At 45.0% G+C, this 21,010-nt stretch overlaps 1 protein-coding gene across 50 annotated transcripts; it reads right to left on the reverse strand.

Moving 5' to 3' along the window:
- Positions 1-184: 184 nt before the first annotated feature.
- Positions 185-19,657, reverse strand: LOC1269634 (septin-7). Of its 50 annotated transcripts, XM_061645690.1 has the most exons (12): positions 19,532-19,656; positions 13,526-14,039; positions 12,507-12,620; positions 11,478-12,229; positions 11,133-11,385; positions 10,856-11,048; positions 10,619-10,781; positions 10,143-10,184; positions 9,507-9,672; positions 9,272-9,405; positions 7,853-7,868; positions 6,751-6,922 (listed from the first exon to the last, which is right to left on the reverse strand). In XM_061645690.1, the coding sequence occupies exons 2-12, from the start codon at positions 13,853-13,855 to the stop codon at positions 6,890-6,892; spliced, it is 2,196 nt and encodes a 731-aa protein (XP_061501674.1). In that variant the 5' UTR covers positions 13,856-14,039; positions 19,532-19,656; the 3' UTR covers positions 6,751-6,889. The 50 variants fall into 50 exon arrangements, with proteins under 50 accessions (XP_061501693.1, XP_061501683.1, XP_061501677.1 ...); XM_061645709.1 differs by lacking the exons at positions 6,751-6,922; positions 7,853-7,868 and adding an exon at positions 185-4,009 and having other exon boundaries at positions 12,549-12,620; positions 13,535-14,039; XM_061645699.1 differs by lacking the exons at positions 6,751-6,922; positions 7,853-7,868 and adding an exon at positions 185-4,009 and having other exon boundaries at positions 12,549-12,620.
- Between the last annotated feature and the right edge of the window lie 1,353 nt (positions 19,658-21,010).

The raw sequence follows: 21,010 nt of genomic DNA on the forward strand, positions 1-21,010 counted from the left end.
GGTTACGGCGGTGACGGGCGTATTTTATCGAACGTATGTAGGAGATTAACTGTAATACCTATATGCTCGAAAGGTTAAGTGCATTTTTTGAAACGAATCGAGGCAGACACGGACAAGGAATTACAATGCTATCATTTCGAATGTAAACTTTCATGCACATAAAAGAAAAGGCTACACAAACACGTTTTCTCTCTTAAGCATAATATATTCCCGTCTTGTTTACTGTCGTATCATTACCACACACACGCACACACACACACAACTTCTTCTCCCTCACTTCCCCCACGGAGTGAGAAGAAGTTTTACAACACAAAAATACAGATATATATCCTTTTTTGTTCGGAATTCCTTTCTGTGCTGTTTACATTTTTATCATTCTTATTTTCTGCCCAGCTTCCATACCCAGTTGCACTGTGTTTGTTTTTGATTTGAAACACATCTCTAATCGCGTTTGCTTTTCCAAGAGAGAGAGCATCGATCGATCCCACAACACACTTGCTTTGTACGCTGTGTGTTGGAAGGAAGGAGGGGAGCGTTGTTTTTAATCCTTATTTGGTAAGTTTATAATTCTTTATTCTGTGACCACCGGCATGACTAATTGTGAATAAGCATTTTCTTTTACCAGCGTGTGTTGTTTGGAGACAAAGGAGAGAATAAAGAGAGAGAGAGAGAGAGTACGTGTGTTGGACAGCGTCAGAGCAGCAGAAAGTTTGAATGTTTTTTTATCCCATTTAAAGATTCCATTAGTGGGGCCTATTGCTATCGATCACTTTAATCTACTGATCGTTCTGAATGATCAAGCTTCTTGCAACCCATCACACCGACAACCTCGCGGCACACACCGGCCGGGGGGGATCAATTTCCTTTTCGCCGTCAAAAACAAAAACCAGCACAACGCTGGAGGGAAAGCCTTGCTTCTTCTTTTACATCGCTCTATCTATCGCTAGCTGGTTAAGTGGAATCGTTAGTCTGCTGTTGTACTGTTGCAATTCTTTAAAGAGTTAAATAGCTTCCTAACTTGCTGTCTACGTGGAATTGATGAAATGTTACGTGAGTTGGATCGATCCAAAAAAGCTACCTTCCATTCTTCTCATCGCTTTGTACAGCAGAGCTTTGATATTAGTTTAATTTCAAATACAGAAAGCCACGGGTGTGTGTGGGCTGCTGCATTCAAAGCAAAGATGCCGTTGAAGCGTCTGTGAGTGCAACGACGACCTGTGCCTTGGTATCGGGGGTATTTATTTGTGTAAAATTGGGCTTTAAAACTGTTTTCTTCGCTCAACTCAGTTCCACTACACTTGCGGACACTCTCGCTACACGCACGCACGCAAGCCAGCGGTCGAAATGAGTTCCATACTTTGCTGCGAATAGAAAGTATCATTTGACGGCGTGTTGCGGCGGCTTGTGCGAGTGTCTCTCCTTGCAGGTTGAGCGAGACCTGTAAAGTGACTAAACAACAACAACAGGTGCCCCCGCGATCTGCAAAATCACAAAGCAATTCCTCTGTTTGTCTTAGCTTCCTTCTTCTCGACCCGCGTGTATTGCACGAATTTCGCAAGGAAAATCCGCCAATACGCAGGCGACGACTAAACCGTTTCAAATGTTTCCAATTCTCCCTACCTTATTTATTTCGTTGTTTTTGTTTATGAGTGTAGTTTTTAGTACAAAAATTCGACTAGTTAGCAGCAATTGCCTTTTCCAAGAGATGGTTAACCGGATGGTGGTGGGGAGTTTTGAGTTCTCTTCCTCTTATCGCAAACGATCGACAAGAAAAACAACACTACTTACTCTTTTTTTCTATCTAATCAAGGTAAAAATTCCTGTGCCTGTGCTTTGTTGTTGCATAAATTGCGCTAAATCGTAAATGATCGAAAAAATGGGACGTGTGTGCTCTATTATCCTGGTGAGTGAATGCGAGTGTGTGTGTGTGTGTGTCTGTGTGTATTTGTAGCTAAAAATCACTGCTGCTGTTAACCGCTATTGGTACCGCCGTTTGTCGTGTTGTTCTTATGCTGATCTTATATCAAATATATGGTGTTGTACTTAGCGAATGTCTTTTAAACAGAAATCGAACCGTCTCTACGAACGGGAAGAAATCTATCATCTGTTTGCTATCTTCGAATTACTGTTTCTGTTTTATCTTGCTACTACTTGCATAGTTAAGCATATTTGTTTTGTTTTTATATCTCTTCCCTTTAATTTTAACTTTAGAGGAACATGTATACACGAACACGTCGTGTTGCTGTTTTTTTTCTCTCCTTTTATCTGCTCTTGTTTTATATTGTTTTATACTTGTTGATTACTGGCTATTGATTGATTCGTTTTCATTTGTGTGATTTTTTCTTTACTTTTCCCTCCGTTTTTTTTGCAATCTTTTAACATAGTAACATTTGCATATTGCATTATTAGCTGCTCTTGTCTATGTCGTCCATTTTTTGGAGGAAACTTTTATGTCTGTCTCTCGCTGATCGCTCCTCCATTTCGCAACCCTTTACTCCTTATCACTTTATTAAACAATAGTGTATTGCGCCTGTGTGTGTATGTGTGTTTGTAAATATAAAAAGAAAACCCGGATTACAAATCCCTCTCCCTCTCTCCCTCTCTCGCTCCCTTTTCTTTTTCATATAAAAAATAAGCCATGTTTTCTTAAAAATAATTTAATAAATATACATACTCTAAATGTCTATATATATGGCATATCTGTCTCTCTGCTTGTGGGGGGGAAATGGATTTGTTGGTGTGTTGGTACCAAACTGTTTTGCGTGGTTCGTCCATTAATCCACGCTCTTTCCATTCGTGTGGTGTACGGTGGGTGGAGGACCGATTTTAAGGTTGCCGTTTTATGTGTTTTCTGAACATTTTTTTTCTCTAGCATTCATGAATTTTATATCATACCAAAGGTGTTGCTTGTACGGGACATTAGTATGTCCTTCCGGTAAGGATTTACCATTCTTAATTTGTTTATTTGAAGATTGAAAGAAAGCAACATTCGTGCATGCGGCAGAGAAAAGTCATTCACACTCGATTATATAGGCCTGCGAGAAATAATATGAGGTGCAGCGCTCTCGTTTAATTGTAAGTCGTCGCGTATTTTTTAAGCTTAATTCCAATGGACTATACACCAAAATATATGTTTTTATCGCATTTCGCTCCCTTCCGTAGGCCCTCGTTTGCGTAGCGCACTAATACAAGCACACAACACACGGCTGGTTTGTCCCTCTGTTTTCGTCTGTGTCGCCATCGCCCTGAAGCACTGTCAGCAGCAGTGTGAAGTGTTGTGCGCGCGATCGTACTAGAATTTCCGTTCACTAGTACTAGCGCAGCTGGAGAAAGTCTGCCTAAAAATATCTGCTCTTTCTCCTTTTCTTGTGACCGATGGTGTTACTAATCTCTGTTATGAAGTATACTGTATGATGATCGGGAAGCATGATGAGCGGGTGAGCGGAACGAGGGAGAAAGAGAGGCTGTGGTTTGTTTTGCTAGGATGCGACAGAGGATAGATGATCGTGAAGTGGCGGGTGGCTAGCAGTGATGCTATGATCGGTTTTGTTTAACTGTCTTTTTAAACCTTACCTAAACTATACTCGACTGTGGCAGTCGCGTCTCCAGCACAGTTGGGGGGAGTTTTTTGTTGGGGGAATTCTGTTTTTAGTAGACGCCGTTTGAGCTGTAGTAGCAGACCGTAATGGCGGTAGTGGCGGAAGTGTGCGCCTGTGCCATTTCTATCCGAGCGGGGCATATGTTTCTATAGGGTGGATCCACTCCCGTACCGCTCTCTGCATTTCCTGACATCCCAGCCACCACACATTCATCTCGTCCGTATCATCCTTATCATCATCTTCATCGTCCTCGTCATCAATCATCGCTGGCCAATCTCCGGGTGGTAGTAGTAGTAGTAGTAATAGCAGTGTGCGCACACTTTCTTCCCACCGTCCTTTACACCACACTCTAACGGTGAGCGAAACTCTAGAAAAGGCCCTTCTTTTTCTTACCTTTGCCGTCCACAGTTCTGAAAAGGAGTCGGTGAGCAGGGAGGTAATGTTGAGAAATGAGGGAAGAAAAACAAAACGAATTTCATAGCATATAATCTAAAAGAGTATCTCTAGAAGAATAATCAAGGTGTAGAGCAAAATGGGTTTAAAAAGGAGGAAGTAAAATCTTGCAGGATACGAAAACGATTTAATCAAACGAAGGTAAGGATACGGCAAACGGAGACCGGGGCGAGAAGCTAACAACTACTGCATAGCGCCAAAGATAGATAAAGCTATGTCTGGAGGAGTGGTTTTGGTTCTGCGGAGATTTCATGTAGAGGTGTGATGATCCTGACTAAAACTCTAACTACCGAGGTGTTACCTGCCATGAGGGGAGGTTTGTTGGGTGTCTTAGTTTATCTACACAAAACCCAGGCCATGATACGAATATCCACATTGTTGATCGTATTCTAGAGACTTATTAAAGCATATCACAATAGATAATGTTGCACAACACCACAACAAGCATGTAGGTAGTAAACGTAAAATTAAGCAAGAGTTTCACGAAACAATGATAACATCCTCAAAGTGATAGCAAAAGCCAACTGTTACTAGTGAAAGGTGCATAAACTGTGCGGAAAAGGGTACATGCAAAGATAAAACAAATCATTTCGAAACGAACTTGATCTTTTCAAAACAACATGCAGCAATAGAGAGAGAGAGAGAGAGAGAGAGAGAGAGAGAGAGAGAGAGAAAGAGTTGTAGAGAGATAAACAAATGTATAAGAAAAGAAGGACAACTCGCACACAAATACACACACACGCATACATGGAACGAAATGAAGGTGTGCACGTTATCATAACATAGGATACAATCTAAGGCCCAGAGAGGAGAGGGTAGTATAATGTGTTAATGTATAACGGTGTCAATGTGATTCTGGTACTAGCAAGGGAGTTTACAGGATGTAAGTTAATTGATCAATACCTCAGACAGAGTGTGTCACAAATCCCCCAGATGTCCAGTAACAGAAACAGATGGAGAAGATGGTTGTGGTTACAACAGGGAGAGAGCATGAAGAATGCAGGACGAGTATTAAGTATGAATAGAGAAAGGGGGGAAAGTGTGAAAGAAAAATGCCAGCCAAGAGATTGTCAGTTTGTTCGCATGAGCCAAATGGTTTTAATGTGGAAACTTTACGTTCATTGCTTCTGCTGTATCATTTATTTTGTGCCGTTTGTTTGTTTGTTTGTTTGTTTGTTTAAGCATTTTCATCTTTCTCCACAGTTTTTGGGTTAAGAATTTCAAAAACAGCAGTTTTGTTTCCTATTGCCTTTCGTACATGTAATTATTTCCTCTTCCATTTTATTATATATCAGAACCATCTGGCCTAAATGTGCCCTCCTAAAACGGTGATGTTTTTGTTTATATGGTTTTGTATTAATTTCCCACTACAAAAGGAGCGTTATAATGATACGGTTTTGTTTGCTTTTGGATGTAAATTAGTAGTAATAGTAACGAGATTACAAAACATACACATAGGACAAATACACGGGGGACGAACCCTCAATTGATGAAAGCACACATAAAAATTGACACATAAAATTATCCATCCCAACAATGCCTTCTCCGAGATACAGTTATAACCAAAAACGGGTGAGTATTACACTTTCTTTGTCGAGTCGTGGTAATGAAAACATTCAAATCTTAAATCTACTGCAACCTTCTCCACTCTAATTTCCCCTCCTATAACCGTCGTGACTTGTGGGATATTTTCGAAAAAGCTCATAAATCTATACCAAATATGATCCGCAATCTATCTTCTCTGTATAATACTACTACTTCGCGCGTCGTCACTGTACTGTAGCATATGTAAGGAAAGCCCTTCTCACTAGAATTTTTTTATTCACGTACGCTACATTCTATTGCATATGTGGTTGGATGATCCACTTGGTTAATTAGGTTTGTTTTGCGATCGATTTCCCTATTCCTTTGACTGTTATACTTAATACGGAATAAAAGATAGTTGAAGATAGCAAGCGACACACGGCGTGTGCCGCCTCCCTGCGGGAAATATATCTCAATAGTGCGTGTGTCCAGCCAGACTACCAGAAGGAAACTTTACATTTACACTATCCGAGTAATGCTGCTTGCTTTTATAAATGCTTTTGCATTCTCCTTTTTTACCCTTCTAATATATATATATATATACCAACGTTCCGTCTACCTTTGACTATGTGTCCCACTATGTTTGCCACTCAGCATCCGCTCCACAGTGCTGATAGATATTAGCTTCGACGAACGAGTGGTGTGTGATAGGGATTGGTTAGAGTGCGGTTTATGGTAAGTAATGCGCGTTTACCTTACTGTTTCTTCACCCTCTTCATTTGGTCTACAATTGATCGCATAAATGGGATGAAAGTTACACACAAGTAAGAGTGGGTGGGTGCAGAAGAGTAAACAGTGAGGCGAGCTTTAGTAGTACGCTAGTAATTCTAGTGGCGAATGGTGGTGTGGCGACTGCGGTTGGTTTGCATGGTGAGATTTTGATATTTATGGATGGTTGTTCCGCGCTTGGTCATACAATTCACATGAAATATAGATGCAGCTACACCTTGCCGCGAGAAGCGATCTCGTTCCGTGGAGACTGTTTTACTGTGTTATGCATTTTTCGTGATGATGAAAGTCCCGGAATCAACGAAATAAACGAAACCAACCGCTCAAAACAACACGCACACACACACATTTACGAATCGTTATGATCTTGCGGGCTGGGTGGCACCGTGCTGCCGTTATTGTTAGCGCTAGTAGTGAGAGTGGAAGTCGAACCGGCCGCCCCGGTAACGCCACGGACGGCGTCCGGCGCCCCGAAGCTAGTGTGCCGACGCAGCAACGATCCAAACACGCGCCTGCCCTTCGACTCATCGGAACTTCTTGATGCAAGAGACGCGGTCCTGGAAAGCATTTGGGGGGCATTTGTTTTTACATCAGTTGTACATCAAGGGATTGGAGAGGTGTTACTACTTCATACAAACATACACGGGATATAGAGTTCAACTAGAGTGTGTGTTTTTTATACAAATAATGTACCAATTGTGTTTGCGCTTTGCACTATATTTCACCATCTATGCAGACGATGATCGGTTGGCTCGCTAATTGCTTGTGTGTATCATCTAATTTTACATGTATTATCATCTATTTTACAAAGTGTCGGTCATGTTATAACACTTTACCATTGTTAGCAGGTACTACATGCACACACACACACACACAACACAGAATCTCTTTCACGCTGTGTTGAAAATTACAACTTTGAGGTAAATGTGTAACCCTGAAGTGTGTTTGGAAGTAGTGTGTTGGAGTTTTGCTTTGCTTTGCTATCCAGACAGAAATGTCCAAATACCACCAAATGTTCCGCGAATTGTTGTGAGTTTATATTTAATACCACAAGAGACATACAAAACGCTTCAAAACGAAATCTCAAATTATTTACACCGTTAATGCAATGTTCATAATCAACATTAAATATTACCACAGCACATATCCTACCCAACGCGTACGGCGCTATGTATGCAGATGCAGAATGAAGTGAGTGTGGTGGTGCTGGAGGAGTGTGATTCATGTTCTTAAACGGTTGAAATGAATTTGCCTTAACATTACACGTGGAATATGTGTCGATAAAGATACATTTTGTTTGTAAAGTGATAGCAGTATGCTCCAGCAGTAAGAAGATCGCGCCATGTGTAAGGAAAAAAATGGGTGACAAATGCTGTTTTAATACGAAAAAATACACAATTTTGATGTTTGTATATTCAATATATACAAAAACAAAGTGTAGATTGAAGAGTATGGAAAAGGCAAAACGGTTCGTCATGTTTACTCACACAAAAATTTCTCTTCCTGTTTGTTTGTTTGATAAAGTGTTATTTGTTGTTTTCATACGAATTATGAAAATATTGCGTGTGTTTTCCAGAGTATCCGTGTGCCGTTTGTATTGAGATTAGGATAGGATAGAATTTAGAGCGCAGTTTCGTGTTATCAGTTGCACAAATTTTGGTTTCAGAGTTTGGAAAAGAATTTTGGATTCAATGTTTTGTTTGTGTGTTTGTTTTTGTTGTTTCGTATGATGGCAAGGGTAAACAAGAGGGGAAAAGAAGAAGAAGAAAACAACCAAATAAATTTCTGTTCATAAGTCTGTATCGTATTTTGGCTGTTATACAAACACATAAAGTACAAACGTAACCGACCGATCGACGATAAGGTCCAACACAAAACAACAATAAGCTCAATGAAGCAAACTAACATGTAGAAAGCGGAAGCAAAATGAATAAGTAAAAACAAACATAACAAACTCACTAAAAGAATAAAACAAACGCAAATCAAATAGTACCACAAATAAGCATTAGGACAGTAGCTGGGATTTTCTCTAGACATGACACATAGGAGAGTGGGAATGAAAGAGTCTGAAATTAGGCAACAGCAGTAGTTCTGGATTCTGGATAATTTAACAACCAAAAAAGATCATTCCAGTTACACCACATAAAATGCTATCCATCGAAAACAGACGAAAGTCCCGCCAAGGTTGCGAGAAACAGAAGATAGGCAAGCGAAATAGAGCAGCACGAGAGTATTGACACAAGTAAGGCACAGCAGGTAAGGCACAAAACAACTGAACAGAGCGTTGATCAAAATGAATCAAAACGTATACAAGAACACACGGCAACATTTTGTAGTAATAAAAATAGCATCATTCATGTGATATTAAGAAAACAAATAAAATGAACAAAAAGATACAATAAGATAACAAAATCGCAACGATGCTGTACAAAACGATACCCAGACGGGTTGTTGAATAAGAATTGCTTTTGTCGTTCAAAAAAGTTTCTTTAACTAATATGCGCAGGCCCATTAGAGCATGGTGATCATGGGTAAAAAGTATATACGATTACTAACAACGTCTCGATCGTTGATGGGTCAAAATCCAAAAGCACACCCCCAGAAGCCTACACGAAGGTCTCTTACTTGTCGTTGGCATACTTTTTGGTTTACGTTTAAATACAATCTACTGTTTACTATTAGCCTTCCTTTGGCCTGCTTTAGCCTCGAGCCCCGAATGACTTCGAATGTTTTGCTGATTTAAAAATGGTGGAGATCGTTGGCGAGACAGGGAAAGGGGGATTTTGAAAACTAAAAACCAAACATATTACACAGAAAAAATGTTCAAAAAAGGTATCGAAGAAAACCGTAACAAGTAACAAAGTGAGCAAGAAGAAGGTACACATCCGAAAGCTACTAATACTTACTCTTTACTGTTGGCTTCGAGGCTCTTGCGGCGCAGCTCGTCAAGCGTGACACCGTTTTGCTGTTCCCATTCGGCTTTCTCCTGCTCGAAAGCCTTTCTGCGATCTTCCAGCTCACGAATTTGAAGCTCGAGTGCCTAAAAATGGGAATTGGTTCATTAGATTTCATGTACTCTATTTCTGTCAATCAACGCCAACATCAAATGATGCTGAATTTCCTCCCGGCTTGATTCATCACCTTCTTTCGTTCCTCGTGACGTCTGGTTAGTTCGGCCTCCGAGTCCTTGAGCTTTTGTTTCTTCTCCTTCACCTTCATCTCAAACACTTGCTCCATTTCGGCTTCCATTTTCTTCATCTTTGATTCATGTTCCCGCTTTTCCTCCTCCATCTGAGCCAGTGGATTCCTGTGGGACAAGTTTCAACGTTTTCGTGAGTATCATCCATTTCGCACTATTCTTTCATTTCAAAACGCGCTTTTCTCTCTGCTTCTTCTACATGCACGCTGGTACAGAAAGCGATTCATGTTTTCTTTTTTCATTAGCAACTAAACGAATGCGATAAACGAACGGATGAATAAAGAAGCCATGCATGCAAGCAAAGATTATGATGATGAGCTGTTGAAGAGTTTTATTTATGCTGTGTTACACACGCACACACACATCGCGTTTAGATGATGAAGACTCTATCAAAATGAAATCCCACCGGAAGTGTTCCGGAGTTTTGGGTTTAAACCATAACCAGCCGAGGGGTTTGGCGGGATTTCACTTTCATAGAGACCACCCAGCCACTAAACGAGGAAGGGGGCGAGATGGAAAGATGCTATGATAACGCTAATACCAATTAGTTTTCCCATTTACCATGTAGACTGACTTACCATCCAGTACCGTTTGTGTTAACAGTTCCAATATTGCATAAGCTGGATGAGTGATGAATATGGGGGCGTTTGTTTTGTGTTTTTGTTTTTTGGTTTTAAAAGGGTGAGAAATGAAAATGAATTTAGTGTTAAACCGAGCAGTAGCAGCAGTGTTTTAAATATGCACACGCGTGTGTTATAATAAATAATAATAAACCATCATCATACACACTCCCGGATCAGCTCCGAATGGTTGCAAGAGAACGGAAGAGGGCAAAGCACCCACCACACGTTCACTCTCGTCGAACCATTCGCAGCTGGACCGTGAATTGATGCAACGTTAGAGCAGCTATTGCAAAATGCAAAATGAAAAAAATGCACACACAACCAAGAAAGCCAACAAATTAGAAATGAGATTTAAGATAGAAAATAGCACAGGCCAAACCGACAAGGACGGGAGGTTCGAGATTCGGTTTTTGCGTGCCCCGAGTGCTTACTTATTGCTTAGTTTGGCCTTGCCATCGGTACCCAAACCGGCCAGCTTTCGACAGCGATAGTTTTCATAGTGCACGTTGTTTGTCACATCCTTCAGGTCCTGCAGATTCGTCCGGATGACCATGTTGCGCAGAGCGATGAAATCACAATGGTCCAAATTTTCAACTAAAATGCAAAAGGGCAAGAAATGTGTGATATAGTTTTCTACCCACGAACACCTTCCCTTCATTCTCGCGTACCTTCAGCAACTCCCCACGGGTAGCGTCGTCCACGGACTTTGCGACCATCGATCTCGATAATTGCATTCGCACCGACCACAGCGAACGGCACGCGACTGCGCAGCTGGCGAAGTACTTTTGCGTCCTCCTCCTCGTCCATCGGGTCCGGGAAATCGTAGATTTTAATCTTATTTTGAGCGATTTCGTTTAGAATCTGCAATCGAACAGAACACCCCATTGTATACGTCGTCCCGTCAGTCACACACGTCAGTTGCCTCTCCACCACAAACAACATTACCTGTTTCTTGAAGAGAGTGATTTCCTCCGGAGTCAGCGTGTCCGCTTTGGCAATGACCGGTATGATGTTCACCTTATCGCACAGTCGCTGCATGAACTCGATATCCAGCGGCTTCAGCCCATGCCCGGACGGGGCAATAAAGTACAGACAAACGTGCACGCGCGAATCGGGCAGCGCCGTTCGGTGGACGCGTGACTCGGCCGTCAAATACTCCTCGTACTTCGACTCTACAAAGTCCACTATCGGTAGCCAGCTGTAGAATAGAGTATAGAACACACATTGCATTAACCGAGCAAGGGTTATGGCACAAAGAAGCTTCGCTCTATCTCCCTCTCTGCGACCTACCAGTTGCTGTTGTCAACGGCATCACCGAAACCGGGCGTATCGACAACCGTCAGCGTTAGGTTGACGCCGTTCTCCTTCAGCAGCACCTTGGTGCTCTCGACGGCCACCGTCTTCTTGATGCGCTTCGACGGTCCCGGATGCTGCTCGGCGTGGTAAATGTCCGACAGGAACATCGAATTGATCAGGGTCGATTTGCCCAGCCCCGACTCGCCCACCACCATCAGCGTCAGCTCAAAGCCCTTCTTCACCGCCTTCCGGTACACCTGGTTCGGCAGGTTCGCGAACCCAACGTACCCGTCCAGCTCCTTCGGCTTCGTTTTCATCACCGGCTTCTCCTTCTCGTGCCGTTCGTTTGCTAGCTTCGCGTTCGCCGCATCCGCATGGTGATGATGACCGTGGTGACCGTTCGCACCGCTATCGTGATGGTTCAGCAGGGCGTCCCGCTTCTCCTTCAGCGAAATACTGTTCATGCTGGTCGCCAGCCCGTTCACGCCACCGCCACCACCTCCGCCGAGATTGTTGTTCCCGGTTGCTGCCGCCGCCGCCGCTGCTGCTGCCGCGTGCACAGCGCTGCCATTCGTGGCCGGTGCACCGTTCAGACCGTTGTGATTGTTATTGGTGACCATTGCGCCAATCGAGACCGCGGCCGGTGAGCTGTTGTTAGTGACGCCACCGCCGCCGCCGCCGCCAACCGAGTTAGTGAGCCCTGCCGTGCTGTGTTTATCGTTGGCCGCGTTTGCGCTGTTATTATGCTGCGGAGAGAGATAGAATAAGAGAAGCGAGACGGAAGTGTTGGATTAGCTGTTAGTTTGCCACATTAATAAAGCTGAATGAGGGGGTAGGGTATGGTGGATACTAAAGGCAATGTTAGTAGGCAAGTAGGAGGTTAGAGCTTGTTGAAAGCGGAATAATGCACAACGATGTGAAGAGAGCAGGAGGACAAGGAGCAAGCGAGCGAGCGAGCAAGGAGGAGGGGAGGAAGCGGGAGCAAAGTAGGAAGCCAACCACACAACGCAAAGCTCAACTCACGATCACGTTGTTGTTAGCCAGGTTGAGACTGTTCAGCCCTACCGGTGGATTTGGTGGCGGTCCGGACGGACTGTTGCTCTCCGACTTGAAGAACATTTCGCGCTTCGTTGCCAACTGAAAAGCACACATACCAAACAAAAATAAACGAATCAATTAATAAAACCGAACCAAACACAGGGTGACACACACGCACACACACGCAACGAAGAACAACGACACACCGGGGAGAACGAAAGAAGAATTGTAAAAATGAAGGCAACGCGATGGGCACGACTATTCTAACCACACAGATCCTTATCGTTTATACGAACACTGGTTGTAAAACTAATACATTAATTTTCTAATTTAATAACAAACGAAACAGCAAACTAAATCAAACTTAACATTAATGTAAAACAGACAGCTTTAGAAAAAAAAGGAAACCGCGGAAATGGAGCGTGAAATTAGTCATTAGTAGCTCCCTGCCTGACGGCTGACTGACTGGTCGGGCTTGTCTGTTCCTTTTCCACCCTCTTTCTAAACACCGAAGATTCCTTCGTTCTGCTGCAGCAGCGGGACGTGAAGGTAAAACCCAACCAGGCGCAACGTCTCGCCGACAGGCATTAAGAAACGGCACACACTTCGGGGTACAGTGAGCATCGTAACACCCACACCAATCCCGAAGGATTGTTATTACCACCCATCCAATGATGATTGCATTATCCCCCCGCAATTGAGAGGTATACAAACCCTCCTCAACATACGCAACTGTTTGTTTTAGTTTGTGTCTGTATGCAGAGCTCGATCTCCACCCATGATCGGATGGTAGGCACATTTCAAAGAGCCAAAGAGCCGATTTAATGAAATAATCAATAAAATTTAACCGTTTTCCTCTCCCTTTTTGGAAAAGGAAGCACAAACACGCAATCCGGTAAAGAAGGATCATCTTCCGGCAACTGGAGCGATCGATCGATGATGATCCTCTCTTTCATCCCACCCCCTCCCCCCACAATACTACGCAAGTTGTCGCGGTTCCTCACCAGGCTAACCTTTTCCCGTTCCGCTTTGTCGATCTTGGTGAACTCGTTTCGATCGCGATCGATCTTGTTGAAGGATGACGAGTAGTTTGGCAGCTTCGGAGGTGGAATGGGCCGGGCGGCGATCGTCGGCTTCTCGTGCGTCTTGTTCGTACCGTGGATGCCGGCGGTAATGGGAGGTGCCGCCACTGGCATACCACCGCCACCACCCGACCCCTGGAAGTTGGCCATGTAGGCGCCGGGCGACGAAAGGACGGGCTTCACCGGCGGTACTGGCGGTCCACCGGCACCGGGTCCGGCCGTCTGCTGTGCTGTGGGCGTTGATGTGCTCATATTTTCATACTCTGCTTATATCACCGCTTATCACACACTCACGCGTACATGCACACTAGACACAGAGAGAAAACAGGAAGAGTGATGGGACACGAGGACACACCTGTCACACTTGCGTTCGTTCGTTCAGAGTTCTTATCGTTTTATTTCTTCGCGACACTACACAAACTAGGCTGGAAACATTCTTAAAAATTGGACGTAAGGTTAGAACTCCTGCTTGCGCAAACCGCGTAGAGAAATGCAGTCTTGAAGAAGCACGATCGATGAAGATCGATCGCTTTCAGAGTCAGAGGAAAGAGTGTCCGTCTGGTCCGGCCGACTGCTGCAGCCGTAAGCGTTTACCAGAAGGAATGCCACACACACACACACACACGACGCATCTTGACCTACTCACGTCACGCGACCTTTCCGATAACGCACTGGCTGGCGCGACTTTTGTGTGTGATTGTGTGCTGCCGCGAATCGAAAGCGATCACTTACGACGAGCTATAAATTAAGCCAAACGGGAAGAAGAACTGTGCTGTCCCCGCCGTGGGGGTTGGTTTGCGTTGTCCCCACTGTGTGTCGAAGCCGTTGTTTAGGGTAGGTGGTCGTAATATCTAATTGAAACAAACGATCGTCTCTCTCCCTTGCTGAGGTTATAGAGGTCTGGTAATCGTTTAGAAATCGCACACATATTCGCACGATGTATCGCAGGGGAGTGGTGGGCGGTGGGCGCGCGACCATGCACACGGGCGCAGTTGCAGTTTGCGCGGGAAACACACGCGCGGTGAAGGGACAACACCCGGGCGGTTTCTATGCATTATTAATATTTATGAAAAGATCTCCTTTTTTGCATGACACACCCCACCACCACCCAGCGTCCCTTTGGTGATGTCTCAGTTGCCCATCGCCCATGTACGGCGTGTATGTGTGTGAATGTGTGTCTAACGGGGCCGCAGACCTTAAACATAAACGGATGGTGATGTAGGGAGAGTGAGTGTACCGTTTGTTTGTCGCCTTAAGACTCATCGTTCCGTGCCATTCTAAGCAATGAACCGATCGGTAAGCGAAAGATTATCGCTACGGCGGCAATGGAGAGCCAATAAAAGTACACACAATGATTGGCAATGATTCAATGTAAATAAATCAACCCTCTCTCTATGGGCAAAGCCCCGTAACGCACTGGAAGCGGAAAGACGCAATGTTCGCGGCTCAGTGTATGATTGTCGGTGACCGAGAGTGGTTTTAATTCATTCCAAATGAAACAATTTACGTTCCCCCCAGCCGATGCCGCCGCTGCCGCGTTGTGACCGTGGAAGTAGTAGTAGCAGTTGTAGCATTACTGTTAATAGTCTCTAACACCAGCAACAACGTGCGCTCTATCTTTCTTATCTCTCGTATGCTTCTCCTTCATTCTCCCTCTCCTCCACGCACGGGTTTTTTTTTGCCTTGACTTTACGTCACGCGCATGCGTTTTGCAGCAAGTGAATGATAATGAATGCAAGATGCATTACTGCATTTATTTCGCACCGTTTGTTTCGCACAGCGTAGTTCACCGCATGTATTTCATGCCCTTCATGCTGCGTCTACAGTTGCCTTTTCTCCCCACGACCCATATGGTCTGGGCTCCCGGTTGGTTGTGCTAATGGAACGAGAAAAAAAAGCATCTGGGCACGGAACTGTGTCGATCTTAAGATGTGCGCGTTATGTGACACAATGTATCCGTTTGTGCTGTGGCAAGAACGTGTATGTGAGGCATTAATGTTGCCTACGCTTCGTAGCTAAAAGAGATGTAACATTCCGATGGTCCCGTCGCCGTCCATTGCTCCGATTGCATCCGATTCCGATGGTGCGACAAGGCCAGTGTGAGTGCGTACGTATGACCCTAGCTGATGAATCCAAGCGGAAACGGTTAGACAGCAGCAGCAGCAACAGCAGCAGGGCACTCGGCGGGATCAATTATAAACAGAACAGAGCGAGAGAAGACGAACAAAAAAAAGATGAATCTCTGTCCATTCTCTCACGGGGCAACTCCAATATGTCTTAAGGGCTTATGGGATGGGGCGCGGACAAATAAACACGCTGTCGCCCAACAACTACACCAGCAGCAGCAACAGCAGCAACAGGACCAAGACGCGGTTGATGCACATCGCGGGACCATGCCGCATATGACCTAAAACGCGCGTTCGTTCACACTGCACTCGTCGTACATTCCCGGCTTCCCGGAATAAGTATGATCGTGATTTTTTCTACCACGTTTTGTCCAACCGCCGAATGGTACTGACTCAACCGCTTCAGCCTGCCCTTAGCGATGGCCCAACAACAACAACACATGTGTGTGGAATAAGTTGCCGCATAAGCAACTTCCTCTCCGCCCTCTCCCTCATCCCGGTGCCTCTCTTGCGTATCCCTCCAGAAGAAGAAATATGCTGAGCATTACCCGTTTCAAGTGTGTGTGTGTGTGTTTAAACGTTCTGCTTCCACTTCACCAGACCTTCCAAATAATAGAGACACGGATGGGCAAAGTAACAACACACCCAAGTAAGTAAGAGCTCTAAAAATGCGTATATCTCTGTTCTGTGCTGTGTCCAAAAAAATCGGCCCCGCGTGCGGCCCCGTTTTACCTCTTTTGTGTTGACTTGTTTGGGGAACTGGAGGGGGGGGGGGGGGTAGAGACTTCCGGTGCAATATAGCGGGGCGCGGAGAAGTACGTGCGCTCATCACTTCGCGGCTCGGTGGTGTGTACTGGGCACGTCAAAACACGGACGTGGCCGCAACAACCAAACCAACCGACATTCCTTCTTCAAGTGCGAATCAGTGTCGTGCGGCCATAGAAGCAATAGTAGCACATTGCCCCCCTCCTCGTCGGGCACGGGCCCCTCTCTATCTCCCGTGGAGAGGTCTTTTGTGTTGCTTTCTGTCTGTACTTTTTGTTTGGGTCCGATAAGAGCCCGATCCCGCTGGGCAGTTGCTTCAGGCGTCTATCAGCGCACAGCAAAGGGGATGGGCCACGGTCAAACTAAGACAGAACGCACGATAGCGTTTGTTTTATTGCACATGTTTGTGCTTCACGCCACGACGACATTCGTCATAGTAGGCCATAACACAACATTGGCTCGGAAAGGCATGAGTGTTTTAAATCTCTCCCGAATATTTCAAAGCCTTTGCCTATGTACCTCTTGTCCATTTTTCTCTTCAATTAGTTAGAATCCGTTACGGCAGTGTTCCACAGTCCAGGGCAATCATGGCCAATGACTAATTCCCTGCCGTTACTTCGCGATTAGAAGAGCTCGACCCCTGCAGGCCACGCACGATGTTTGTACTTCATTACTCACGACTTTTAATGCCGCCAATGAATCAATGCTAGAACGGCTAAAATTAGTCGGAACATGCCGAATGAAAATGACCTCCAGCACCACCACCACCACCACCGAGGGGGGAACCGCGACCCGAACAATCGATCAAAAAGACGTTTCCTTTTTTGCGGTTTCCTCCACCATCATCATTGGCTGGCCGCGTCGTCGTACGTGGAGTGGTTTCGGCGGTGCTGTGCTGCTTCCTTTCGCTTTTATTATTGTGTAATCAATACGCAACTTTTCGGCATTGCTCTACGGTGGTGTGGTGAACCCGCAACTAACGGGCTAAAAAGCCGCACGTAGGGGAAGAGCGGTGAGCTTAGAGAGCGACGACAACCGCCTTAATTGATATCTTTTTTAATAAAACATTTAATTGGACGCTTTTTTAGAGTGGATTTGCCGTGAGCTGGTGGTAAGTGGCACTCATAAGGTGTGTGTTTTATATTGCCATTTTAACCCGAGCGACAGCAAAAACCGTCCGAGATACGGAGGAGTATATGTGGGTAATGTTTAATTTTTGATAAGCGCAAACGCACTTCGACAGCCCCCTTTCATGGCAGTTTGTTGTTTTTTTCTTCTTCCTCCTCTTTGCGGTCTCCAATCCCGATCCAATTTTGAACAGGGGAAGACTTCACCGCGAAGTATAACTTTCGCCCAATTTCCTCCCATCAATCATGTATATGTGTGTGTGTTTGTTTGGTGGTCAGAGGCACCGGCTTCTTCCCCGGGAAACATTAAGACACCCCACACCAACTATGGACAATGCTCGGGACGTTTTCCTCCAGCCCCCACAGCCGGACATATCTCTCTTTCTGGTGGGTTCGTTGGAGTTGGACGGATTAAATAATCACTTTCACAATTGAAGCGAGGCTTTTTCTTTCCTTTTTTGTTTTGTTGCAAAAAATGGAAAACTGCATCAACAGCAGCAAGAGATTTTGGTCCACAGCTACAAATCAAAGCAAGCCATACGGGTAAAAGCGCCAAGGAGAGAAACAGCGAAACAGAGGGAGAGAGAAGAGAGCTGGAAACAGTTTTGCTGTCCAGTTTGCGGCTTATGAGTCATGTTTTGGATGTTTGAAAGTTATTCTAGTGCCGCTGTTGCTGGCGTTGCTGGTGTTGTTAATGCTGCGTTAAATGCTGCGACTCCCTCCCCCTTCCAGGCCAGACACACAGTTATTCTTCTGGTGCAGTTATTCTTTATGCTTCCAACAACACACACACACACACAACCACACAAGACGATATCTGGTCATACACAGTCACACACCTCCGCACGCTCCTGTGCTCGCTTCTTTTTCACACTTCTTTCCTGTCCTATTTCTTCACCCACAAACACACACACGCACAGACACAAACACACACACACTTCGTCCTGCTCTGAAAACTGTGCAATCGTGTCGAGGTGCAGTTGTGTGTCTTGCTTTTCTTTTCGCTTCACTATTCTTTCCGTTTTTTTATCCAATCTGTAACCAACCCCCAGAAAGGGTGTTGGCTTTGGGGAAGAAGAATTACTTCCAAAACTTCGCACACCAGAGCGCCCTGTTTCCTTGCTTCCTTGTTTCCTTCTCCACACACACACACCTACACCCTCATTCGCAGTACCGGTTTTGCACAAGGATTTGCACTACTTTTGCATACTTTAGCTTTAGGGCTTTGCTTAATCCGTAATCACGCAAAATGTCGTCGCCGAAAGATACAAAAAAACTGCACTGTTACTTCACTGTTCTTCACTCCAAAGTGTCCTGGTAGCTCTCTAGCAGGCGTTGCTTTTTGACAGGCTGCTGCTGCTGCTGCTTTTCGATGTCACTGACACAAGCGCACACGGAAACGCACCATAGCCAAGGGCTGGAAAAGGATACGCACGCACACATGCACATACACACACTCACACCGAGTTGCTCGGCTTCTTTTTGTTGTCCCCTTTTCACTGCTCTTCTTCACCTCTCCACACTGCACACAGCAGAAGGGTAAATCCTATTTTGGCATACACCTAACGCCCGCTCTCCTGCTTCCTTCTCTCTGTTCTCCGCCAAACCCAACAACGGGTGGACGATAAATCTTGCCTGGACAAGTTTTCGGGGCTCTCGAGAGTGTGTGTTTGCACGGCGCTCTGTGTGTGGTGTGCCGTTTCTTCTTCCACACCGAAACGACGACGACGACAACTCTCCCTTCTGTTGCAACAACCACGTCCCGCTAACCTTTCCAGTCCACCGGAACGCACAGCACGAGCTGGAAGTGACTGCTGCCAGTGGAAATTATCACACACACTGCACGCGAGATTGCACTTGGGCTTTATGCACGACGAAAAATCCCGCACACCGAAAGTTCACACGCCTACCTACTGAAGGGAGTCGTTTTCTCTTCCTGCCGGACCGAAACGCAGCGCCTCTGTAAATATGCTGTTGAATTGCCGCGATATCACAAACGACTTGTGACGCTTGCTGGATTAACCCTTCGCGGACCGGCTGGAAGGTTTGCTACTGGAGACGTCAATACGATTTGCTTGAACAAAGGCGATTTGTATGGCAATTGAAGCTACTTCGCAAAGATGTTTCTGCTGTTTTTACCATTTTGAAAACAGGACGTGCATTATTAACAAATAAAGACGTTAAATAACCACAAAAACATGTTTAAAAAGCGTAAATCCATAAATCATACATTCACACACACAAACAATGCTACAGCGATTTGCTTGAAAACGCCACACATCGGAGGATTTGCTTGCAGCGCATCACGAAGCGTTTCGACCGTGCGTATAACAGATTCAAACTGTCCTACGCGCTCAAGTGCATTTTGAAAGTGACGGTTGATTACAGATTTGGAAACTGAAAGTTGCATTTCATTGTTTTGTTATCAGCAAATCATTGGCAATCGTATTTCTAATTCGAATTAACTCTTTAAAAACCATGACATTTGACCAGATACTGTCTTGCCACGGTATCGTTTCACATCTCACATTAATGATGCCATTCCGGCTCGCCGTACATCATTGCAGTAGTATTCAACAGTTCCATAATCGAGCGCATAAAAATGCGCAACAACCAGACCCACGGTTACAGCTTATCTTATCCAAACTTTCCCTTCATAAAATAAAAATTCAACTAACACCAATCAGACGCGTGTGGCCAAGCGCGGGGGAAAGTAATGATTTCAGCTGCTCTGCCACGCTCTGTTAGCATTGTCGTCCACACTGGCCGTGGTCGAATTAGTCGAATTTGCTAGGCGTTACATTAATTACAAACATTTGCTTGGCTCTCTTGCACCGACACCCGCGCTCTCTTATGTCAGCAAGAGAGAGAGAGGAAGAAACGATTAAAAATGTAACTGTTCGGCTTCGGCTAACCGAATTGATTTTCGAACTAAAGGCATATTCCATCTCGCACCGAGATCATTTCAACGCACCATTGCAGCGCGCGATTTCGCCTTCCGCGGTGGCGTGTATCAAATTCAAACTGACGTAACGCGCCACGTTGAAAGACCGGCGCGCTCTCTCTCTACCAGCAGCCCGCTTGCCCAACAATGAATTCGAATTGCTTCCCTCACTTACGCTTTTTCCTTCGCGGTTACGGCGGCATTTAATGATTTTTGCAGCCACATCCGACATCCTCCTATTGTGGAGTGAATGATGCTTTTTGCCCTCCAATTCGGAGTATTTACAACAAACAAAACAAAGCAAAAAGAGAACCCGTGAAAGTGATTCAATATCGGATAAATCAACATCGGCGGCTAGTGATGGAGATAGGAGCTTTAGAAGAGAAAACATTTGGGGAAGCGTGTTATCGATCGATCGATCGATCGACGGTAGTCGCCCGAAGGT

This window comes from Anopheles gambiae, chromosome 2 (genome assembly GCF_943734735.2).
Source record: "Anopheles gambiae chromosome 2, idAnoGambNW_F1_1, whole genome shotgun sequence".
Classification (NCBI taxonomy): Eukaryota; Metazoa; Arthropoda; class Insecta; order Diptera; family Culicidae; genus Anopheles; species Anopheles gambiae.